General features: G+C 46.9%; 1 protein-coding gene across 7 annotated transcripts in view; it reads right to left on the reverse strand.

Moving 5' to 3' along the window:
- The window catches only part of METTL13 (methyltransferase 13, eEF1A N-terminus and K55), a 47761-nt gene that overhangs the window by 9767 nt on the left and 11778 nt on the right, over positions 1-26216 (reverse strand). For 2 of the 7 annotated variants that reach the window (XM_051858357.2, XM_002715894.5), the window contains exons 1-4: positions 7559-8017; positions 4835-5594; positions 3345-3544; positions 1809-2004 (exon numbers count right to left, since the gene is read on the reverse strand). In XM_051858357.2, the coding sequence (XP_051714317.1) occupies positions 1809-2004; positions 3345-3544; positions 4835-5594; positions 7559-7711 (1309 nt within the window). In that variant the 5' untranslated portion in view covers positions 7712-8017. Of the gene's footprint in view, positions 1-1808; positions 2005-3344; positions 3545-4834; positions 5595-7414; positions 8018-26216 lie in introns of those variants that run through there. The other 5 variants (XM_051858358.2, XM_051858359.2, XM_008264068.4 and 2 more) reach the window with 4 other exon arrangements.

Genomic DNA, 26216 nt, shown 5'->3' on the forward strand with positions numbered 1-26216 from the left:
ATCCTTTAAAAATGTGAATGTAAATTAATTATAATTAAATTAAAAATTCAAGTGTTCATGGTGTATGCTGTGGCACAGCAGGTTAAACCGTTTCTTGATTCTATATTAGAGTCCCTGGGTTTGAATCCTGCCTCTGCTTCCAATCTAGCTTCCTGCTAATGCATACTAAGAGGCAGGAAGTGACAGCTCAAACACTTGGATCCCTTTCTGAGGAAGAGTTTTTGCTTTTCAAACTATTTGTTGAATCCTTTACTTAGCGTAGGGTTATTCTTAGATATATATAAAGCTAATTGAAAACAGATCTTTGTAAAAAAGAAAAGAACAGAATAGGAGAGGGAGGAGAAAGAAGGGTGGGAGTGCAGGTGGGAGGGAGGGTAGGGTGCGAAGAATCACTGCGTTCCTAAATTTGTATGTATGAAATGCATGAAGTTTGTATACTTTAAATAAAAGGTTTCTAGGTTAAAAAAAGAAGAAGAAGAGGAAGAAGAAAAAGAAAAAGAACTTGGATCCCTGCAACTGAAATGGAACACTGAGTTCCTGACTCCTGGCTTCAACCTAGTCCAGCCCCAGCTGTTGTGGAAATTTGGGCAGTGAACCAGCAGATGGAAGATTGTGTTCTAGTTCTCGTGCTCATTCTCATTCTCATTTTCTCTCTCTGTTTCAAGTACAAAAATAAAATCAACTTAAAAAAATAAAATCCAACAGCTGTATACGGCTAGTAACTACCCAACTGGAAGCTCGGATATTAAACACGTCCTTTATCACAGACAGCTCTATTGAACAGCACTGAAACTGACGGCCTCCAGCAACCTTAAAATACCCTGAAGGGGCAGGCATTTGGCAAAGCAGCTAAGATGCCACTTGGAATGCCCACATCGCATACCAGAGTTCCTGGGTTAAGTTCTAGCTCCGCTCCTGATTTCGTGTGCACCCTGAGAAGGCAGCAGATGATGGCTCAAGTAGCTGGGTCACTACCACTCATATGGGAGACTCAGATTGAGTTCTGGGCACCTTGCTTTGGTCTGACCCAGCCTCAACTGTTGCAGGCATTTGGGGAGTGAAATAGAGGATGGAAGATCTGTCACTCTGTCTCTCTAAGCTTTCTAATAAATAAACTTTTTTAGATTTTATTTATTTATTTCAGTTTCAGTCATTGAGAGGGTGAGATAGAGAGAAAGGTCTTCCATCCGCTGGTTCACTCCCTAAATGCCTGATCAGAAGCCAGGAGCTTCCTCCAAGTCTCCTACAAGGGTGCAAGGGCCCAGGTGTTTGGGCCATCTTCCACTGCTTTCCCAGGCCACACCAGAGAGCTGGATCTGAAGAGGAGCAGCCGGGACTCGAACTGGAGCCCATATGGGTTGCTGGCATCAGGGGCGGAGAATTAACCTACTGCACCACAGTGGCGGCCCCAATAAATAAACTTTTAAAGAGCCATCTGAAACAGGTGACAGTCACACCACAGAGGAGGGCAGGGCTCACCTGTAATATCCAGGGGCCACATCCTGTCAAACAGATGCCCTTTACACCACAGGCCTGAAAGCTGACTGCCACGTTTACTTGGTTTCACCACTGCTGCTCCTTAACATTTCAGAGCCACACTTTTGCTCAAGAACAGAACATGCACCCCCCTCTGCTCACTGCCACTCAGACTCTACCAGCCCAGATGGCAGGAAAGGGCAGCCCAGGCACATGCACCCAGCCATGTCTTCCTGCATCTTGGCCAAGCTTCCAGGTCTTTTTGACCACCACAAACCCAGAGTCCATACTATGTCAACTGGGGTCCCCGCACCATGCCCTTGATGCCTCACCTCTGTGAGACGCCTCCTTCAGCAATCTGGCTTCTGACTGAACCACGTTCCTGCTGCTGAGGAAGATCAGCCGCCGAAAGTATCGCCTGTCGTCCCCTTGCACGTCTTCAATAACATAGTCGCCACTCAAAGGGCTGCGGTCTTGGTGCTGGACAGTCCGTACCCCGATGTCCCCACCCACAGACAGAAAGGGCACCTGAAGGTACAGCCAGAGATGTGGTCAAACACCAGCTCCATTAAGAAATGCAAGAAAGGTGAATCCCTTCCCTTTGTGCATGTCAACGTAGGGACTCTCACACCAGGATTCTGGACAGCAAGAACTGCAAAGTTTCATCTTTCTATTAAAGGCCTTCTCTGGGAATTTTAATAAATCTCAACAAATGTGATTCACCTTTTGAAAATCAATGAACACACAGAGATCTCCCAAATCACTAACATGATATAGTTAGCTTTCCCAAGACAAATAGAAGCTTCTCGTCGGAAACCCCTAAAAGAACTTCATAGTCTTGGACAAGGAAAGCTGGAGAGAGCCCTCAGGAAAGGGCTGTAACTGTGCAAAGGAATCTGAACACAAGGACAGAGCCAGCAAATTTCGGGGGTGGTGGGGGACAACTACTCCCAATTTGGAGAAATTTCTCCCTACCACCAGCTGTTCTTGTCTCCACCCCCAATTTTTCTAAACCTTATGAGCAAAATACACTATTTCTCTAAATTTTCCACTCCACCATCATCTTTACAATCATTACTCCTTGAAGATCTAGTGGAATATTCAATAATTCCCAGGAACCCCTGACCTCGCAGGCACTGGTGACAAAAAGCCACAAAAGAAGCTCTCCAGAAGGCGTGGGCCTCCCTGAAATGACTCTCTTCTGAGGGACCCCCCACCAACCCAAAGAATGCCAGCAGGAATCAAACACACATTCACCTGTAAACACAAGTCTGCCCAGGGGGCAGAACCACAGGCTGGCGACCTGGGAGCCTAGGTTCTTCTTCTCCCAGATCTGCTATGATTGCCCCAAGCCTCTAGGAACTGGGCTTTCCCACCCATCCTGACTGTCCAGTCCTTGCAGTGACATCACCTGTCAATTACCCATGCAAGGCAGGTGGTGCCAATGGCTAATACTGACAACCTTCCCAGGGAAACACCAGACTAGCCATGCGAATACCCTGACAGTTGTGCTGAGCCGGTAGGGCCTTCTCCCAACACTGGCTTCAACAATGATAGTTCCAAGGAACAGGATGGCCCAGGAAAGTCTGTTCAAAAGGGGATTAGGAGAAAGGCACAGGCAGAGCAGTCTGCACCATGAAGAGCGCTTCCTTCAGGCCTCCAGACACAGCTGCCCTGTGGCTTTCACTCAGGACAACCACTCCCCTTCCTCTCACTGCCAGAGATGCTGAACTCTTAGCTGCTGACACTCCTCCAGGATTTGGCTAGGGTCACACACTCTGGTCCTGGCTCCTCCCAAGGTTCCCTCCACCTCCCTGGCTGCTAAGGACTTCAGAGACCCATGAGGGTTGCTCCCAAAGCTTCGTTACCTGCTGCTGTGCAGGCATCCCAGCTGGGGCCAGCTCCATGACTCTGGCAGACAGCTCAGCCTGGATGCTGTCCATGCCTTCGTACTGCTGACCTCGGTGAAGGGCCACTGTGACCAGTCTCCTGAAGCCTGCGCTGGCTGCCAGCTGCTTCCGGCCCTCCTCCATGCCGAAGAGCCACTCGGTCTCCCGGCCTTGGGGGACTGGAAAGAGGGACTTGATTACAGGGAGTCCTGGGAAGAGAGCTCAAGACCACAACCAATATGGCCCACATGGCAGGGAGCCAGCCTCACCCAGGACCAGCGTCCTTCCCCACCATGACCCACTGAGGGGCTATCAATTCCCTGGTGCATGAGCCAGGGCAACGCAGCCCGCCAGACCTGAGGCAGGCCAATGGATGGGTGAGCAGGCACAAGTCTGTACGGAGGGATGAGGGTGGTGGGCAGGCTTGAAGTGCAAGAACAAGAGCAACAATACCAATGCTTATTGCATGCCAGGCAGAATTCCAAGTAGCTCACAAATATAAACTCATGGATTCTTCACAGGTACTATTATTATCCCCAGTTGTATAAACAAGGAACTGAGGCCAGAAAATACATCCTTTGCCCAGGTTCACAAAGCTCGGAAATGGCAAAGCTGGGACACAAGCCCAGATGCCCTGCTCACATCCCTGCACTGTTTGCTCCCACAGGTGGACAGTCAAGTTTATGGAGTGCTTGGGAAAACGGTTCAGTCACCAGGAAACAAATTACCAACATGACCATAACACCTTGCTCTTGTCTAAAACTTTTTACTTTGGAAAGCATTTCCTCATACTATGACTTTTTGATCCTTATAAAGGCAAATCTATTGTCATTTACTCTTTTCAGTAATAACAGCTAATATTCATAAAGCATTTTTCATGTGCTAGGCACCATTTCTAAGAGTTTTTACACTTTTCACAACTATACAACCATTATGACCCCGTTTGACAGATGAAGAAACTAAGGCACAGGGGAAAAAAAGGAAGCTGTCCAATGTCACACTGCCAGGAAGTGACTGAGCCAAGACTGGGACCCAGACAGCCTGGTTCCAGGGCTCACTTGTCAAGCCACTATCCTGTACTGCCTCTCTGAATTCTGTGGAGAAGGAAGTGACTCCCAAGGCCCTGCAGCTCCTATCTTAGGCCTGCTAGTCCAGCACTGGTTCCATTACTCCATGCTGCAAAGTCACACCTCTGGAACGTATGATCTTGCTAGGTTTCTGTCTGTTCTCTTCTTCTCCCTACCAACCTCACTCATATTTCATCAAGCTTTTGCAATGCAAGATGAGAAGGAATCAGCCTCAAATCTAAGCAAGCAGTTGTTACTCTCCTTTCATCATGCCTTGGCTAGTCTAACTCTCTGGAAATACAAGCCCTTGCAAGATAAAAACAGCAAAGACATGCCCATCCACCAAAGTTCCAGCCCCAGCCCCAGCCCCTCCAGGGAAGAGAGGGAGCAATCCCAACTCACTGATGAAAATGGCAAAATGATTGTCCCTCGATGGTTTCACAGTGGGGCTGTCCACCACGTGGAGGGTGTAGCGTGGCTCCCCCGTGTCCCCATCGCACAAGTCCAGAGACACACTCCCCAGCCCGGCCTTGCGGCGCAGCTGGCTGCACAGCCAGGCATACTGCTGCCGCTCCCGCACCGCCTCCGCCAGCCGCTCGGCACTCTCCAGCCGGGTGGGCTTGCCCTGCTCCTGAGCACACAGCTCAAAGATCTGAAGGGCAGAGCCAGGGGTTGGCCTGAACTTGGTCATGATGAAGGCAAAGACAGGCAGGGGGAACCGAGGCTCTGCTTCCAACACCTGGTCCTGGCTGCTGGCCACTTGGTGCACCCTCACCATCCACCCCTCCCGAGAGAAGTGACCCACTGCTTTCTTCAGGATGTGAGCCTGAGCCAGGGAGATGCAGAGGTAGCGACCGCCCACCTGCAGGACACGGCCAACCTCAGCCAGCATCCTGTCCACCTGCTGCAGGGTCTTCTCCTCCTCATCTGTCAGGATAGCGTCCAGGGTGCCCTTGTCCAACACCACCTGGAATGATGCATTGGGAAACTCCATCTGCGTCATGTCCATCTTCAAGAAGCTCATCTGGGGCCGGCGCGTGGCATTGCGTTCCTTCATTTGCTTAATGACAACCTCACTGATGTCGATGTTCACGATATCCTTATAGCCCACGTCATATAGCTGCTCACTCAGCTCTGAGTTGCCACACCCAATCACCAGCACCTGGGGAGAAAAGCCACAAGTGAGATGGAGGTGATCCAGGCTAAGGAATGTGCTTCAGAGACTGCAAGGAATTCAGCCGGCCCTTGGCTACTGCATGTTTTCAGAAGGTGGAAATGCTATCGTTGGGGTCCGGTGCTATGGTGTAGCAGGTTAAAGCCCCGGTCTGTAGCGCACCGGCATCCCCTATGGACGCTGGTTCGAGTCCTGGCTGCTCCACTTCCAATCCAGCTCTCTGCTATGGCCTGGGATAGCAGTAAACGATGGCCCAAGTCCTTGGGCCCCTGCATCAGCATGGGAGACCTGGAAGAAGCTCCTGGCTCTGGATCAGCTCAGTTCTGGCCATTGCGGCCATTTGGGGAGTGAACCAGTGGGTGGAAGTCCTCTCTCTATGGCTCTAACTCTAATGTAACTCTTTCAAATAAATAAAATAAATTAAAAAAAAAAAAAAAGGGCCGGCACCGTGGCTCACTTGGCTAATCCTCCACCTGTGCTGCTGACACCCTGGGTTCTAGGTCCTGGTTGCTCCTCTTCCAGTCTAGCTCTCTGCTGCGGCCCGGAAGTGCAGAGGAGGATGGCCCAAGTGCTTGGGTCCCTGCACCTGCATGGGAGACCGGGAGGAAGCACCCGGCTCCTGGCTTCGGAATGGCGCGGCACCGGCCATGGTGGCCATTAGGGTAGTGAACCAATGGGAAGAAGACCTTTCTCTCTGTCTCTCTCTCTCTCACTGCCTAACTCTGCCTGTGAAAGACAGAAAGACAGAAAGAAAGGGAAGAAAGGAAGAAAGAAATGCTATCAGGAGGGAGCAAGATCCCAGAATTGACTCCAGACTCCATCCTGAAGCACTACAGGTTAGAGCAACTCTCACCAGTCAAAATCACACCGAGCTACAATCCGGGCAATAAGAGAATGGGCTTTGTGTTACAGAAGCAAACTAACCGTGCTTGTGCTTCCCGATGAGGCAAGCATTTAGGACTGGGAAATTAAGAGGAAGTCACAGAATCCAAACAGCAGTTAGAGCTGAAACCTCAAATTTCACTGTTGAAAACCTAGGGCTGGCAAAACCTTATTTTCTCAATCCACATATGCCTTTGGTTCCCCCAGACAATAAACTACATTTTGTGAGAATTCAAATCTTAATGCCTATCACAGTTCCACCTCGTGATATTTAGTTATTTTCTGAAGCCAAACTTAAACCACAAAGAAGCCTTCCTCTTTGTGCAGTGATCCCCCATTCATCCTCCAAAATTCTGCTCCATAAAGATATATACGCTTTTGAGCCAGACGGGCCTGAATTTAAACTTCCATGTGACCACTTCTACTCTCAGAGCCTCAATTTCCTCATCTGTAAAATGGACCCAGGGCCACTCACCAGGGCTTATGAAGAGAATTCAAACACTGTCGGTGCCTACACACAGCAGCCACCATAAGCTCGCATGGAATGCTTCCTCTATAGCTATTAAGGTGCCTTTGTTACCTTTCTTTTCCTTCTTCTGGTACAACCCCACCTCTACCAAACCTCCTACTATTGTACTTACCACTTTTCACTTGTGAATTGTGAGCAGGTTTGTCTTAACACCTGTGCAGCTAAAGGGCTGAGCACAGCGCCTGGACTCAATGCGCAGCCAACAACTATTTGATTAAATAGATTCATACAGAGAGGCCAAAACGTGCCGGCTATTCCACAGGGAGCCAGTAACAGGAAAGCACACTTTCAGGGGGCGACCTCTAAGTTGGACGACTAAAGAAGTCACTCTTCCAAGTAGGAACACTAACTACTAGGGGGCGGGAGGTCTGTTATCGGAGAGCATTTAAGAGAATACCTTAAAGTCGTCTTTTAGCCGATACCTGGCATGAAGTCCCGACAACGCGGATCCGATGGCTGTCACTGTCTGCCGGTGCGGGATTAGTGTCACCGGTTCCCACGGTCCCGGGCGCACACAGGGCTGCCAGGCCGCGCTCCTTACCTTCTCCCTGGGTTTGATGTATTTGTGCAGCACCCCGCAGAGTTCCAGGTAGGTCCCATACCACTCGAAAGCTTTCTTTCCTCGCTGCTGGAAGAACTTCTCCCAATAGTCAACGGAGCCAAACTCCCTGGAGCTTTTCGGTAAGAGATTCATGTTCCCCCGGGCCCGAGCTGCGTCTGCTAGCCGCTACGCCCAGTGGGACACCATCGAGGGGCTTACCCCGGCCCAGGCTCTGAGACGCCGCAGCGGGACCGCTATCCACGGATAAGGAGCCTCATGGATGTGCTCCCTCACTCGTCACCTTACTGGCAAAGGCACGAGCGGGCCCCTGAATCTGCCACACTGCACCTCTGCCTCCGCGCCAGCGCTCCCCTGCCCCACGTGGAGCCCCTCACTTTTTCCGAGCTAGGTTTTCAGAACGCAGGAACCATATCCGGGTGCGAGGCCTCGTGATTGGTCGGCACGCCAGACCACCCCGGCAACTCATTGGTTACCGCTGTTCGCACCTAGCGTCCCATTGGCTGCGGGGCGCTCGCCTCACGCGGGCGGCTCCGTCGCAGGCGCCGAGCGCTCTATTGACGTGAGGCGCGCCGGGGTCAGGGCGGAAGAGGCCGCGCGGCCGTGAGTCAGGCTCGCATCCGCGTGCCGCAAGGGGGCAGTCTTCGTTGATTTGGGCTGTGCCGCGCGGGCTCCGTGGGGTCTGGGTCCGTTCGGTCTCCAGGCCACACCGGGACTGAACGCGGGGCGTGGGAGCGCACTGAGGAGGGGGCTCGCAGCGGAAACCCTGTTCTTTGAAGCCAGTCGGTCGGTCGTGAAACAGAACCGCACCTGGTGTTATCGTCTATATCTCCCACTCGCCCCCTGCCCCGTCTGATTATGTCACTTGTGTAATTCAGATTTGAGTTGGAGGAAAATGTCACTTGCTGTACATCATCTGCACTAAAACCCAGGGTTCCACTATCAAAAGCTTCAGGAAGAGCGTAACAACTAGGAATTCAGGGGTCACTCCTTTCCCACTTCCGGCCCTCAAAGCTCAGGAGCAAAACTTAGGACTTACTTGGTGGTCAGCATCCTTGCGATACCATTCTGATGTCATCTGTAACTGCTTATTTCGTGTGTTTGATGAACGGACTGTACTGTGAAGGCTCATTTTAGGCTAGAACTCTGCAATTTCCTATAGGGGCTCCATCTTAAAGACTGCGTTTGGCACTGGGCCTTTCACAGACGGAAATCGCAGAAGGAATGTAAGGATTGCGGAGGGCAGAAACATTGAGCGTCGGTACTCAAGGCACAGATAGCCAGGTAGAACCTCTGTCCGTGGTTAAGTACACGGATTTCCAATTTTTCTATACCAAAATACACCTATAATTTAATTCCATTTTCCCCAAACGTTTGTAACTTTGTAGGTTAAAGAGTGAACTTAAGCCGGTTTAAAAGTGATTCTCCAGCGTGGCCTTCCTTAAATCACCTGGAGGCTTATTCAAACAGATTGCAGCGGCCCACCCCTAGTCCTGATTAGTTTCTAGCGATTCCCAGGTTTGGGTGATGGTGTTGGTCTAGGGACCACACTGTGAGAGCTACTGTTTCAACCTACTGTATAATTGAGATAAGTCAAAATGGATGTGACTTCTACTTCACAATTCTAGAAGGCTGATTTAAAAGCCCTCTACAAGTAATACATGCTCCCCTAGCTGAATTCACATTGTTTCCTCTCTAGCCAAGGAGAACCTGCAGGAGTCTCTGAGGCAGCCTCAGCTACTATATTATGCATAGTTCCTAATGGGTGAGACCTGGGTTCTTCAGAAAACGTTTTTGAGAGCTGAGGATGTTGCTTGTACTAGAAGCCCTACACTATAACGGAAGCAAAACACCATGGCTTTCCGCCCCCTGCCCCAATTCAATAAACACCTGAATTATCTAATATGAGCCAATCATGCTAAAAGCTAAGGATGCAGTGGCAAGCAAGGCAATCACATGACAGGCACATTAAACAATGTCAAAAGTAATCTGTAATAAGGGCTGTGATGAGTGCTGCAAAATAGAAACATAAGATTTCATGATATCCAATATGTTTGAGAGTCCTCCTGATGCAATGGGGAGAGAAGGCTACCCTGAGGAAGGGGTAAAAAGATTCTATAAAACTGACTGCTGGCCGGTGCCGCGGCTCAATAGGCTACTCCTCCACCTAGCGGCGCCGGCACACCGGGTTCTAGTCCCGGTCGGGGCGCCAGATTTTTTTTCTCGGTTGCCCCTCTTCCAGGCCAGCTCTCTGCTGTGGCCAGAGAGTGCAGTGGAGGATGGCCCAAGTGCTTGGGCCCTACACCCCATGGGAGACCAGGAGAAGCACCTGGCTCCTGCCTTTGGATCAGCGTGGTGCACTGGCCACAGCGCGCCAGCCGTGGCAGCCATTGGAGGGTGAACCAACGACAAAAAGGAAGACCTTTCTAAACTCTGTCTCTCTCACTATCCACTCTGCCTGTCAAAAAAAAAATTAAAAAAAAATTGACTGCTTTAGTAAATATTGCTTGTTCAGTACTATCAGCATGACACAGATAAAGAACCAAGAATCATAATGCACCCTCCGGAGGCCTCTGCAAGAACTTTTGCCGGCTTCTTTTCTCTCTGTTTCCATTGTCCTTTTTTAAGGGCATGGTGTTGGAAAACACAATAGATGCGATTTCTATCACTGCTCAGCTCCAGCACCTTACTCATGTCCTAGAAATAAAGTCACTACTTGCGGGTACGTTTCAGACTTTCTCCCATCTCTGTCTGTACCTGCCTCCATTCTTTGCACCCAAGACAGCAGTAACAACCAGAACACTTTAAGCTAGGACATGCTAGACGTTTTCCAGAATTGTGCAAATGGCTAACAGAAATATTTTAGATATATTGCAACACTAGACTCTGGTACAAATCTTTTAAAACATTTACTTGTTTGAAACATTTTTCTCTCAGTATTTAATTATGAAATATGATTAAAAGGTATATGTTATCATTAGTACAGTTAATTTTTTTTTTTTTTTGACAGGCAGAGTGGACAGAGAGAGAGAGACAGAGAGAGAGAAAGGTCTTCCTTTGCTGTTGGTTCACCCTCCAATGGCCGCCGCAGCCAGTGCGCTACGGCCGGCACACCGCGCTGATCCGATGGCAGGAGCCAGGTACTTCTCCTGGTCTCCCATGGGGTGCAGGGCCCAAGCACTTGGGCCATTCTCCACTGCCCTCCCTGGCCACAGCAGAGAGCTGGCCTGGAAGAGGGGCAACCGGGACAGAATCCGGTGCCCCGACCGGGACTAGAACCCGGTGTGCCAGTGCCGCAAGGCGGAGGATTAGCCTATTTGAGCCGCGGCGCTGGCCATACAGTTAATTTAAGCCAATTAGATGTTAAGATGATTTATATTTTATTAGGATTCCCAAAGTAGTTACCAATGATAAATGAAAATCTCTTAGGCCAAATAAACTTAGCAGAGCTTATTTGAGCAAAATAAAAGAAAAACAACTTGTGAATCAGGCAGCTCCCAGACCATAGCAGGTTCTGAGCACTCCAGTGAATGATGTCATATGACAGCCTTTATAGAAAAACAGGAGTGCCACATAGAAAACAACTGAACTGACTACAGCTCAAGACCACCAACCAGTCAGCTGGTTACAGCTTCACTAGTTAATTGCAGACAAGTTCCAGGGTTGGGGAATGTCTGGCCCACAAAATCATTTGGTCTGGCTATGCCAAGTCAACTGCAAGCAGGACTCGAAATTCAATAAATCTATAGCAGCTGATTTTTAAGCTAATGATTTTTTAAAGATGTATTTATTTATTTGAAAGAGCTACAGAGAGAAAGGGAGAGAAGGGAGTGGGGCAAGGTGTGTGTGGGGGACTGCTAATTTTTTCTGCAAGTGGCTGAAATGGCCAAGGATGGGCCAGGCCAAAGCTAGGAGCCAAGAACTCCATGTGGGTGGCAGAAGCCCAAGCACTTGAGCCATCTTCCACTGCTTTCCCAGACACGTTAGCAGGGAGCTGGACTGGAAGTGGAGCAGCTAGAACTTGAACCAGCCCCCATATGGAATGCTACCGTCACAGAGGGTAGCTTAGCCAGCTATGCTACAATGCTGGCCTCAAGCTGATAATCCTGTATGGCCTGTGAATTATGTTATAAATATCTAAATAGCCTTTGTCAGAAAAAAAGGTTCCCCACCCCTATCAGTTAACTGGCTGCAGGGCCTTCTGCAACCAAATCAGTTACTGCAATGAAACTCTGTATTGGCTTGGTGTGTTGGGCCCAGTGTAAGTCCCAACCCAAATCCATGGCTTCCCACAAATTGTACTTAACTCCAGTATATTTAATATGCAAAATGAGTTTAGATGAAACCATTCAAAGACTGTGGAATCTTTTTATAAATATCTAAATCCACACCTCTGGATATAGAATTCGCAACTAGTCTTAACTGAAATTATTCATAAGGCCTTTGGTAATACAACGTTCAATTAGTTAATTGTTGCTAAGATTAATTTCACAATAATGAATAGGAAATTAAAAGGATTCCTGAAAATTTAGGGGGAAGAGTATGGGAGAATGCATGTGGTAGGCAGAATAATGCTCCCCCCAAAATGATACTGTCCTTATCCCAAGAACCTGTGAATGTGTGAGGTTACATGGCAAAAGGGAAATAAGGCTATAGAGACAATTACATTTGCTAATTAGCTGATAGTAAAATAGATTAGCTTAGATCATCTAGGTGGGCCCAATGTAATCACAAGGGTTATTTAAAGTGGAAGAGGGTCATGGAAAGGGAAGAACCCGAGACAGGCATGAAAAGGACTTGGTCTGATATTGCTGGTTTTGGTGAAGGCGGAGGGAACCTGTGAGCCAAGGAAAGTGGGCAACCTTTACAAGCTGGAGAAGGAAATGAAACTGCTTCTCCTGAGGAATCTCCAGAAGGAACATAGTCCAGTAGACCCCTTGATTCTAGTGCTGTGAGACCTGTGTCAGGCTCCTGGCTTCTGGATCTGGGAGGCAATGACATTTACTGCTTGCACCACTAAGTTCTTGTTAATTTGTTATGGTCAAGGCTGGCGCTGTGGCACAGTGGGTAAAGCTACCACCTGCAGTGCCAGCATCCCATACAGGTGCTGATTTGGGTCCCGGCTGCTCCACTTCTGATCCAGCTCTCTGCTATGGCCTGGGAAAGCAGTAGAAAATGACCCAAGTCCTTGGGTTCCTGCACCTGAGTGGGAGACCTGGAAGAAGCTCCTGGATCCTGGCTTCAGATCTGTGCAGCTCCAGCTCTTGCAGCCATTTGGGGTGTGAACCAGCAGATGGAGGCTCTCTCTCTCTCTCCCTCTCTTTCTATCTCTCTGTCTCTGCCTCTCTGTAACTCTACCTTTCAAATTAATAAATTAATCTTTTAAAAATTGTTATGGTAGGCCTGCGCCGTGGCTCAATAGGCTAATCCTCCACCTAGCGGCGCCGGCACACCAGGTTCTAGTCCCGGTCGGGGCACCGGATTCTGTCCCGGTTGCCCCTCTTCCAGGCCAGCTCTCTGCTGTGGCCAGGGAGTGCAGTGGAGGATGGCCCAAGTGCTTGGGCCCTGCACCCGCATGGGAGACCAGGAAAAGCTCCTGGCTTCGGATCGGCGCACTGCAGCTGGCTGTGGCAGCCATTGGAGGGTGACCAACGGCAAAGGAAGACCTTTCTCTCTGTCTCTCTCTCTCTCACTGTCCATTCTGCCTGTCAAAAAAAAAATTGTTATGGTAACAACCGGAAACTGATACAGAACATAACAATGAGGAGTAGAGTAGGTGTAGTCTGTAGGAGGAGAGGTTATAGTGGGAGGAGAGTAGCAGTACATTGAATCCAAAACTGAGGTGGAGTGTAGTTTTGTTTTTTTGTTTGTTTGTTTTTTTGTTTTTTGTTTTTTGTTTTTTTTGACAGGCAGAGTTAGTGAGGGGTGAGAGAGAGACAGAGAGAAAGGTCTTCCTTTTTTCCATCAGTTCACCCCCAAAATGGCTGCTACGGCCAGGGCATGCGCCGATCCGAAGCCAGGAGCCAGGTGCTTCCTCCTGGTCTCCCATGCGGGTGCAGGGCCCAAGCACTTGGGCCATCCTCCACTGCCTTCCTGGGCCACAGCAGAGAGCTGGACTGGAAGAGGAGCAGCTTGGGACAGAACTGGCACCCCAACCAGGACTAGAACCTGGTGTGCCGGTGACGCAGGCGGAGGATTAGCCTAGTGAGCCGCGGTGCCGGCCAAAGGGCAGGTTTTGACAGGTGTTCTATTCCAAGCACTGAGCCGAAGCTTGTGGGGCCATAAGAAGCCAACAGAGACCCACGGTCATGACCACTGGGAAGAACTGATCTGGGGGTACTGTTGGGAAGGACTGAGCACTTGATGACTAAGAGACTGAGGGACTCAAGATGGTTCCCACATTGGCTTATGGGAGACTGAGGAAATAGTCTATAGAAAGAAATCAGGGAAGGAGAAAAAGATGCGATTTGTCCATCTGTGACTTGAAAGGAATTTAGAGACCATCACACTAGTAAAACCCAGAGCCAGAACTAAGCAGTCTCCCCACCCTGCGTGCCTGTCCCAAGACTCACACTCAACTCATCTGCTGCCAGTGGTATCCAGTTGGTGTTAGTGGTCCAAGACATGAAAATGCTTCATCACTGGGATATAAAACTGGGTAAAGGGAATCTCTCCTTGGTGTCCAGGGAGTGGCTCGTGAACTACTGGAAACTATTTCATACTGGAAATCTTCTTAGCACATGGGTTTGTTTTCTACATTTGAGAAGTTAAGAAATGAATGTTCTCCTGTGTCTTGGAATAATGGGAGGCAGGCAAAACCTCCTAGGGTAACATCATGCCATTTTACTGGCTGGGCATCAACATCTCCCTCAAGCTATTGTTAACCTAAGAAGAAATTCTCAAGCTGATATTGGATTCCTAAAATTGAGATAATCATAATACTATATTTTTAAGTTTATATAGTAGCATTTGTAATTTGCCAAGAGTTTTTCTCAGGTTTCATTAAAACCACAGGAAGGAAGTTCAAAGCTGGACAGCTAATTTTTACATTGGCAGATTGGAGCCCTTTGAGAAAAACATGTCAGCCTTGTATAAGATCAGCAAGTTTGTATGACCCTAGGAGATGCTTACACACTGGTCTCTCATACACACACACACACACACACACATATAATTGAGGCAAAACTCCAACTGATTGAAAATCAATGAAAAAGCCACATGACTAACTGAAAGAATTCAGCCACCTGGATGTCATATTTGAGCCCCAGGATTTTCTTTCTTCCTTTCTTTTTTTAAATATTTATTTTTTCATTTGAAAGGCAGACTTAGAGAGAGAAAGAGAGAGAGAGAGAGAGATCTTCCATCCGCTGGTTCATTCCCCAATTGACCACAATGGCTGGAGCTGCGCTGATCCAAAGGCAGGAGCCAGGAGCATCTTCCAGGTCTCCCAGTCAGGTGCAGGGACCCAAGGATTTGGGCCATCTTCCACTGCTTTCCCAGGCCATAGCAGAGAGCTGGATCGGAAGTGGAGCAGCCAGGGCTTGAAAACTGATGCCCAAATAGGATGCCAGCACTGCAGGCAGTGGCTTTACCCATACACCACAGCACTGGCCCCCAGGATTTTTTCTGCAGTTGTTTGTTACATTGTCACTGAGGACACTGGTAATTGCCTTGGTTTCTTGATACATACAGGTTGCAAGGCACTTACATCCACTTTTATGGGTGAGAGGGAAGCAAAGGGCACATACATGGTAGAGTGTTTTTGGGAGCAGTGGGCAATAACATCTTGAAAGCTGGGATGCCAGGATGTTGGGGGAATGGCGCCAAGGTCAAGGTCACAGGACCTTGCTGCCCTAGACCCACACATGAGGGGGCTCACAAGGCCTCCTTTTGGATCTCATCTTTGTTTTTTACAACCTGGATATGCGGAAAGATTACAACAGTAAATTGTAACAATGTTTTTCCTTAAGTCTATCCTAAACTTCAGTTCCTCTTTAAGAAAAAAAAAAGAAAAAAGAGCTTGTTTTTCTCTTAAACTCTAGCACTCAGCATTCTCACCCATAAGCCTCTCAGATGTCCTGTATTTTGAATACTGTCTCTTCTCAGTCCATAACAAAATATTTTTTCACCACCAAGAGAATGGATTTGAAAACAGCATTTGATAAATAAAATTCACTTAAGAGCCGCACCCAAGGCTTTTTTTTTTAACATTCAGATCCAGAGCCCTCAAAGTAACCAGCAAAACAGAATTCCCTTTAGTCCAACAAAGATATTATATGTTAATCCTCATCTAAAACTAAAATTGTTTTCTTTCCATGAGCTGTAAGAAAAGTCTTTTCTTACACAGAATCTGAAATTGTACCAAAATTTTTCACCATCCTTAATCTCTTCTTTGAATACTCTATCTTTGTCATCACTGCTCTGACACACACAGTAGAAAAAGTTTTTCCCAGTATGTGGGATTCTCATCCATGAAGCAGCTCTGGCATGAAGATTCAACAGAGAAATGTCCTCAGAGAATATGGTGTGGGTATTTCTGAAGATAACTGCCAGTACGGGGGATCTGTGGATAAAAACTATGCAGCACAGAGGTTGAGAAAAATGAGATCTGGAATCAAAGATCTACTGCTCTCTCAGTGGTGAATTTGGTCAAATTTGTTGATGTCAATCAAATATTTAGCCTCCTCTGCTTTCTCTCTTGAGCATCACAATTCACTTACATTTGGCATCCAAAGTAATTTTTAAAATTGAGGTATAATATAATTATTATGTTACAAAAAAAAAACACAACATAAATTTCATCATTTAAAAGCCTAGCTGGTTAAGATGCCCTCATCCCATATCAGAGTACCTAGGTTCAATTACTGGCTCTGGCCCTTCTTCCAGCTTCCTATTAGTGAAAATCCTGCGAAGAATTGGTGATGGCTCAGGTAACTGGGTTCCTTCTACCCACATAGAAGATCTGCTTTCCCAGCTCCTAGCTCTGGCCCCAACCATTGTAGGTATTTGGGGAGTAAATCAGTAGATGGGAAAGTGCTCTCTCGCTCTCTCTCTCTCTCTCTCATCCACCCTTTGGCACTGAAGAAACTAGAGATACCATGTGCAAAAAGAATGAGGTTGGATCCTTCCCTTATTTTTTTTTTCTTCCCTTATACCATATAAGAAAAGTAACTCAAATAGGATTAAGGATATAAAACTATAAAACTCCTAGAAGAACCATAGAGAGGGGACCAGTGCTATGGCACAACAGGTTAAAGCCCTGGCCTGGATGCCAGTTCAAGTCCCGGCTGCTCTACTTCCAATCCAGCTTCCGGCTAGTGTGCCTGGGAAAGCAGCAGAGGATGGCCCAAGTTCTTGGGTCCCCTGCATCCTCATGGGAGACACGGAGAGAGCTCTTGGCTCCTGGCTTCAGATCAGCTCAGCTCTGGCCGTTGTGGCCATTTTGGGAGTGCACCAGCAGATGGAAGACCTCTCTCCCTGTGTCTCTGTCTCTACCTCTCTCTGTAACTGTCTTTCAAATAGATAAAGTAAATCTTAAAAAAAAAAAAACTATAGAAACACTCATGACATTAAATTTGGTCATGAATTCTTAGATATGACACTAAAAGTATAGGCAACAAAAACAAAATTAGGCAAATCAGACTACATCAAACTGAAAAACTCGGGCACATCAAAGGAAACAGAGTGCAAATGCAAATTACAGAATGGGAGAAAACATCTGCAGATCATGCATCTAATAAGTGGTTAATATCCATTGTAAGGTCGTCACAAAACACACCAAACACCGGAGTAAGGGAAAGGGTTTATTGGGGAAAACCCAGCAGGCCAGAGGGAAGGGGCGAGGAAGGAAAAAGAGAGCAGGTGTCCGGGAAGGAAAAAGAGAGCAGGTGTCCGGGAAGCGGGTCTAATATCCCTTTTCCAGGGGGCGGGCAGGGAAGTAGGAATAGCAAATCCCATTAGGTTGGGGGTGGAGCTTGACACCAGTGGTTGGGCCATGTGGCTACCTGGCTTTCAGCAATGGCGGTGGGGCTAGGGCCTAGGATGTAGATCAGGGTGTAGATCGCGCCATAGATAAGACTTCGCCATTTTCCTAACATCCATAATATATAAATAAGTCAACAACCAAATCCATTTTAACAATGAATATGATGGCAAGGGGCAGGGTGTGTTGGACCCAGCAGTTAAGATGTCCCTTGGGACACCCATATCCATATTGTATCTGAGTTCTAGTCCTAGCTCTTTCTCAATTGCTGCTTCCCACTAAGATGCACTCCAGGAGGCAACAGAAGATGGCTGAAGAGACTGGATCCCTGCCACACATGGGAGAGGCCTAGATTGAGTTCCAGGCTCCTGGCTTTGACTGGCCTAGCCCCAGCTGATGCAGGCATCTGGAGGGAGTAAACTAGTGAGTGGGAGATCTCTCTCTCTCTTTCTCTCTGGGTGTGAGTGGATGGCTGCCTTTCAAATAAAACTGCTAAAATAAAAAATGAACAAAGGACTTGAAAAGGCATGTCTTCAATGAAGATTTACAAATGAACAATAGCATATGAAAACAGGCTCAACATCATTAATCATTAAAGAAATGTAAATGGAAACTACAATGAGATATCACCCCATTCCATTAGGATGGCCACTATCAACAGACAACAAAGGAAATAAGAAGTGTGTTGAAGTTGTGGAGAAAGTAGAATCCTTGTGTACTGTTGGGTGCCATGACACACTAGGTTAATCCTCCATCTGTGGCGCTGGCATCCCATATGGGTGCTGGTTCTAGTCCCGGTTGCTCCTCTTCTAGTCCAGCTCTCTGCTGTGGCCTGGGATAGCAGTAAAAGATGGCCCAAGTCCTTGGGCCCCTGTACCCGCATGGGAGACCAGGAAAAAGCCCCTGGCTCCTGGCTTCAGATCGGTGCAACTCCAGCTGTTGCGGCCATTTGGGGAGTGAACCAACGGAAGGAAGACCTTTCTCTCTGTCTCTCTCATTGTCTGTAACTCTACCTGTCAAATACATAAATAAAAAATCTTAAAAAAAAAAAGGAATATAAAATGGTACAGTTACTATGGAAAACAATATGAAAGTCCCTCAGAAAATTAAAAATAGAGCTACCACATGATCCAGCCCTTACTTCTGGGTGTGTAACAAAAAGAAATGGAAACAGAATTTTGAAGAGATATTTAGATTATAGAAGGAAATCCTGTTACATGCTACAACATGGGTGAACCTTGAGGATGTAATGACAAGTGAAATAAGCCAGTCACAAAAAGACAAGATTGGCAGGATTCTAAAGTAGTTAACCTCAGAGACAAAAAAGTGAAACTACAGTTGCCAGGAGTTAGGGGGAGTGGGAAATGAGGAACTGTTTTCCAGTAGGTATTGAGTTTCAGTTTTGCAAGACAAGAAAGTTCTAGAGAGCTATTGCACAACAATGTGAATATAGTTAACACCACAACACTACCAAACACTTTAAAGGGGTGAAGAGGGTAAGTTATGTGATTTTTAAACCACAATTTTAGAAACTAATTTTTTTTTTTTTTACATGTCAAACTCATTCCTGACTAGTGGCCTTTGCTCTTGGTATCCTTTCTGCCTGGAACATTCTTTCCCTTGTTTTTTGCATGATTGGTTCCTTTTCATACTTCTAGTTCCAGCCTAAATATTCCATCCTCAGAGTGATCTCCCTTGACAACTCTGTTTTGTTTTTTTTTTAAATAGGTCCCCCTTAAGCTCCAGTCACTTGTTTGTTCTTTTCAAAACACTCACAATTTCTAATTATATAATTTCTTTTTGTCTGTATTTCCATCTAGAATATAAAGTTTACAAGGACAATAACTGTGCCTGTATTTTAAATCATACACCTAGCTTAGTAATGGGTACATAATAGCTATCCAACCTATTATTCTCCCATGTAAACCAGGAAGAATAATTTCTGCTTCCTGGGCTTGCCATGAGAATTAGTGTATGCACAGGGCTGGCTACACCATAGGAGCACAATGATTAGTCTAGGGGAGGGTATTTTGGTTGTCTCAGGTGACCACGAGGTACCAATCCTCTCCAGAGACTCTCGGAACCATGCAGGGACACTAGGCAGGACAAAATTATCTACACATAAGCAAGCCGAATGCCTGCCTTCTAGTCAGCAAGTGCAACCTTGCCAACAACTAGGATCTTTCATGCCTACCACGTGGTTGGTAGGTCTTTGCTCAGAACCGCCCAGGACCCTGTGTGCTTTCCACATCTCATAATAAAGAACGAAATACTAAAAGCAGGAGTCTCAAATCTGGGGAAATTTGAGGGGCCATGGATAGAATTCTGAGGGTCTAAAAACTTGGATGAGAAAAAGATGGTATCATTGTTGTCACTAACCACTAATAGAAATATAGCATTTCTTTGTATTATAAATGCAGCCCCCTCAAAAACAAAATGAAAAGCCTAGTAGTACCTGTGGCTTTGTTATCAGTGGGAATCACTAAGATTTTTATATACAATTGTAGATATCTTAAAATATTTTATGCTTATTACTAGTTCAAAAATATGGTAAATGTTAGACTTGCCACTAGATTTTGTTTAGTAAGTTAGCATATATCTTAACATATTAACAAATTTTTCTTCAAATTATTTGGTAATAGTATTTCAATATAACTGGGTTACTTTGTAATTCTGTGCATTTTTTACACTTGATCTTAGCCAAAGGCCGAGAAGCGATTTTTTCTGTGCATTTTTGACGCATTGTGAAATGTTCTTAAGTCTACAGACTCACCAGATTGCCAAAGGGGTTCTTGGTATATGTATTAACTATACACAGTGACTATCATATAACAGGAGTTCCATAAATGATTCTTCATGGTCATAATTTATTGTCCTATGTTTGGTTCCTATCTTGAATTTGTGTTCATGTAAAGAACAAACCAGAAAGGTCAGTTTGGAGCTTAGGGAAAACTTGACTACCACACTTTATTTATTTATTTATTTATTTATTTATTTATTTATTTATTTTGACAGGTAGAGTTAGACAGTGAGAGAAAGAGAGACAGAGAGAAAGGTCTTCCTTTCCGTTGGTTCACCCCCCAAATAGCCGCTACGGCCGCGCACTGCGCTGATCTGAAGCCAGGAGCCAGGTGCTTCCTCCTGGTCTCCCTACGCAGGTGCAGGGCCCAAGTACCTGGCCGATCCTCCACTGCCCTCCCGGGCCACAGCAGAGAGATGGTCTGGAAGAGGGGCTACCGGGACAGAATCCGGTGCCCCAACCGGGACTAGAACCCGGTGTGCCGGCGCTTCAGGCAGAGGATTAGCTAAGTGAGCCATGGTGCTGACCACATACTTTATTTTTTTTAATGGGACTGGTGCCATGTGGGTGAAGGAATGTATGAGCAGGAATCTCCCTAACACTAGGGTCCAGTAACAGAGACACCAAGTGTCCCTAATATTTCACACCTTCCCTCTGACATCAGACTTTATTTATTTATTTTTTTGAAAGGTAGAGTTACAGAGATGCAGAGGAGGGGGAGGGGGAGAGAGAGAGAGAGTGAGTTATCCATCTACTGGTTCGCTCCTCAAATGGCTACAATGGCCGGAGCTGGGCCAAGCTGAAACCAGGAGCCAGGAGTTTCTTCTGGGTCTCCCATGTGGGTGCAGGGGCCCAAGCACCTGGGTCATCTTCCACTGCTTTCCCAGGCCATAGCAGAGAGCTGGATAGGAAGAGGAGCAGCTAGAACTCGAACTGGCACCCACTGGCACCCATAGGAATGCCACCACTACAGTTTTACCTGCTAGGCCAAAACGCCAGTCCCTGACTACTATACTTTTTTTTTTTTTACAGGCAGAGTGGACAGTGAGAGAGAGAGAGAAACAGAGAGAAAGGTCTTCCTTTCCGTTGGTTCACCCTCCAATGGCCGCTGCGGCGGGCACGCTGCAGCCGGCTCACCTCGCTGATCCGATGGCAGGAGCCAGGTACTTCTCCTGGTCTCCCATGGGGTGCAGGGCCCAAGCACTTGGGCCATCCTCCACTGCACTCCCTGGCCACAGCAGAGAGCTGGCCTGGAAGAGGGGTAACCGGGACAGAATCCGGCGCCCGGACCAAGACTAGAACCCGGTGTGCCGGCGCCGCAAGGCGGAGGATTAGCCTAGTGACCCGCGGCGCCGGCGACTACTATACTTTAAAAAAAAAAATCTTGTTAGGGAAAGACTTAATTGTGTCACTTCTATCTTTCATCCTCTGGAGAGTCTGGAAAGTCCTTTTTAAAGTATTTTGCTGACATCATTGTTTCTTCCAGATAACCACTTATATATCACTTGTGACCACAGGACCTAAAGCAGGAGATGGTAATGGAGCCTCTGTGATTTATAATGTCATTTTAACTCAGAGAAGTGTGACTATTATTCTGAAACAGACTTTTCATGGGATTTAGTTTAGATTTTGAAATGAAAGCCAGGGGCCAGCGCTGTGGCATAGAGGGTAAAGCTGCTGCCTGCAGCGCCAGCATCCCATATGGGCACCAGTTCAAGTCCTGGCTGCTCCACTTCCAATCCAGCTCTCTGCTATGGCCTCAGAAAGCAGTAGAAGATGGCCCAAGTCCTTAGACCCCTGCACCTGCTTGGGAGACCCAGAAGAAGCTCCTGGCTCCTCGCTTCGGATCAGCTCAACTCCAGCCGTTGAGGCCAATTGGGGAGTGAACCAGCGGATGGAAGACCTTTCTCTCTCTCTCTGCCTCTCCTTCTCTTTGTAACTCTGCCTTTCAAATAAATAAATAAATATTTAAAAAAAAGAAAAAAGAAATGATCCTCAGAAGAGGATATGGAATTTCCATTGTTTAAAACAAAGGGACGGCTGGCGCTGCGGCTCACTAGGCTAATCCCGCCAGCACACCGGGTTCTAGTCCCGGTCCGGGCGCCGGATTCTGTCCCAGTTGCCCCTCTTCCAGGTCAGCTCTCTGCTGTGGCCAGGGAGTGCAGTGGAGGATGGCCCAAGTGCTTGGGCCCTGCACCCCATGGGAGACCAGGAGAAGCACCTGGCTCCTGCCATCGGATCAGCGCAGTGCGCCGGCTGCAGCACGCCGGCTGCGGCGGCCATTGGAGGGTGAACCAACGGAAAGGAAGACCTTTGTCTCTGTCTCTCTCTCTCACTGTCCACTCTGCCTGTCAAAAAAATAAAAATAAAAAAAATAAAACAAAGGGAAGGCCGGCGCTGCGGCTCAATAGGCTAATCCTCCGCCTGCAGCGCCAGCACACCGGGTTCTAGCCCCCGTTGGGGCACCGGATTCTGTCCCGGTAGCCCCTCTTCCAGACCATCTCTCTGCTGTGGCCCGGGAGTGCAGTGGAGGATGGCCCAAGTACTTGGGCCCTGCACCTGCATGGGAGACCAGGAGAAGCACCTGGCTCCTGGCTTCGGATCAGCACGGTGTGCCAGCCGCAGCGCGCGGGCCGTGGGGACCATTGGAGGGTGAAACAATGGCAAAAAGGAAGACCTTTCTCTCTCTCTCTCTCTCTCTCTCTCTCGCTCACTATCCACTCTGCCTGACAAAAAATAAATAAAAATAAAAATAAAAATAAAAAAAAAGGGAAAACACGAGGGCATTGTCAATGCTAATAAAGGGAGACCGCAATGACAAATGTGTATGTATCGTGAATGAAAATCATTATGATTAAAAAGCCTATCCATGTATATGTAGAAATATCATATACAGAGAGACCCTGCTTGTCTCCTCACCAGCGCAGAATCTTATGGCAAAAGGTGAGCTGGGCCAGTACTTCTGATTAGATGGTGCTGATCGCATGCGCTTCTGTTGTCTGAAGAAGCTGGGATATTCTCCCTCTCATCAGAACCCATTTTAAGTAATGTTGAGCCATGACCATCCACAAGTATTTGGGAACAGGTAAGCAACTCTCCTTTTCTTTTTTTAGTTATTTATTTATTTGAAAGGCAGAGTTACAGAGAGGCAGAGGCACAGAGAAAGAGAGCGAGGGCGAGAGTGAGAGAATCTTCCATCTGCTGGTTCACTCCCCAAATGGACGCGACAGCTGGAACTGGGCCAGACTGAAGCCAGGAGCCAGGAGCTTCTTCTGGGTCTCTCACGTGGATGCAGGAGCCCAAGCGCTTGGGCTATCCTCCATTGCTTCCCCAGTTGTGTTGGCAGGAAGCTGGATCTGAAGTGGAGCAGCTGGGGAACCGGTGCCTAAATAGGATGCTGGCATTGCAGGCAGCAGCTTTACCTGCTACGTCACAGTTGACGGCCCCAGCAATTCTCCATTTCAAAACCTCTCTCTCCCATTGATCTGTGTAGTCATTGGCAAATAAGCTTTTCTCTTCATACTACTTTGAGAGATTTGAATTTATTTCCATGTTCATGTACGTTGGAACAGACTGATGCGGATTACTTTTCCAAGGACAAACAGATGGGCCATTGCAGCCATTTGGGAAAAGAACCAATGGACAGAAGACCTCTCCCTTTGCCTCTGCCTCTCTCTGTGTGTAACTCTTTCAAATAAAATTAAAAAACAAAACAAAACAGAAAAGCCAGGTGAGTACTAAAAACATCTCTATGAACCAAGGAGAAAGCTACTGAAGTGATAAGACTGGAAAGGCCAAGACTCCAGGGGAGGAACTGAACACAGGTAAGCTGACCATCTCTAGTGGGTTTGGTGCTGGGGACACTTGGAGATCTGTGCACAAGGCAAGATGCTGGGCTTTGCCTGGGCCAACGACCATTGTTAGAGGCAAAAAAAAAAAAAAAAAAAAAAAAAAAAAGGAGTAGATCTGAGTTTTTATAGGGTTGGAGACAGGAGGAGGAACGGAAGAACTAAGCCTGACTCAAATGGCTTTTTCCTCAAAACATTTGCCAAGTTCTGAAGCTATTTAGTGTAGAAGACAAAGATCTTTACATTCACCTCTTTTTTAGAGGTGTTTTGCTTCACAGAGGAGAAAGAGAATCTTCTTGGGAAAACAATAGTATTGCATGGATGCTCTTACACTCAGTATTTTATACTCAATTTTAAAACAAGATTTATGTATTTATTTGAAAGGCAGAGAGAGACAGAGAGGTCTTCCATCCGCTGGTTTACTACCCAGATGTCCACAACGGCTGGAGGGAGCTGTGGCGATCTGAAGCCAGGAGCCAGGAGCTTCTTCCAGGTTTCCCATATGGGTGCAGGGGCCCAAGGACTTGGGCCATCTTCTATTGCTTTCCCAGGTCATAGCAGAGAGCTGGATCAGAAGTGGAGCAGCCAGGACTCAAACTAGCACCCATATGGGATGCTGGCACTGTAGGAGGTGGCTTTACCTACTATGCCACAGTACTGTCCTCTTGTACTCAATTTTTAATACTCAATTATTTTATACTTAATATTCATTATTGAAGGATTATAAAAATTATTAGGCATCCCAAGAAACAGAGCCACATGGACGAAAACCATGGAAGAAATAGAACAGAAACTAGCCCACAGGTAATTCAGATATTAGATGAAGAGACAAGGACATTTAAAAATTTTTTAATTTTAATTTTTAGGTTTTTTAAAGATTTTATTTATTTATTTATTTGAGAGGTAGAGTTTCAGACAGTGAGAGGGAGAGACAGAGACAAAAGTCTTCCTTCCCTTGGTTCACTCCCCAGATGACCGCAATGGCCAGAGATGTGCCAAACCAAAGCCAGGAGCCAGGTGCTTCTTCCTGGTCTCCCATGCAGGTGCAGGGGCCCAAGCACTTGGGTCATCTTCTTCTGCTTTCCCAGGCCATAGCAGAGAGCTGGATCGGAAGAGGGGCAACCAGGACTAGAACCGGCACCCATAGGGGATGCCAGCACTGCAGGCAGGTGATTAACCTATTGCACCACAGCACTGGCCCCCAATTTTTAGTTTTTAACAAACTTAATGTGCTTTGTAAATACAATTCTAAGGATATAATGAGATTCCCTTCCTCCTTCCCACCCTCCTCTCCTTTTTCTTTTTTAGTTTTTGAGATAACATTTTAAATTTGCATTACAGTAAAAAGGCTAATACTTCCACTGAATCATAAGTTTAACAAGTAAAAAGCAAAAAGACCCTAGCTTAGTGGGAATATAGACAACAGCTATAAACAATAATTGGATGGGAAAATGACCATTTCACCTATATATATAGTAAATTTTGAAGTACACAGATCATTAAAATTATAGCTATCCTACTATAGTTAAGACTATAAATTAACCATTGGTTTGACAAAGGTATATAACAAAGTTTTACTGTTAGAGTTAAATTGCTCTTGCCACCCCAAAAACGCTCCAAGAGACCTTCTCTCATGCAATTAACAAAGGGTAAGGTTTACTGATGATCCGACATGTCGGGGCCCCCGTCCCAGTACAGGCGAGCGGCCTTGAATAGTCTTGGGTTGGGGTTTTTATACACATTTAAACAAAGAAAATCAATCATTGCATAGATCAGACAGAGGTATAGAGTAAACAATTGATACAAGTTAAGTGATTTTACAACCAGTTGATTTATGAATACAGGGAGTACAGGATATCGAGTAAGGGCCTGATTAGACCTCAGAGAACCATATGGCCTATACAGGGAGTATCAAAAAGCCTCCTATTGCCAAAAGGGAGGGCCACACAACAAACATAACAAGGTTGCAGGAACTGCCTTGATGATACCTAGGAATGCAGCTGAATGGCG

Source organism: Oryctolagus cuniculus, chromosome 7 (assembly GCF_964237555.1).
Source record: "Oryctolagus cuniculus chromosome 7, mOryCun1.1, whole genome shotgun sequence".
NCBI lineage: Eukaryota > Metazoa > Chordata > Mammalia > Lagomorpha > Leporidae > Oryctolagus > Oryctolagus cuniculus.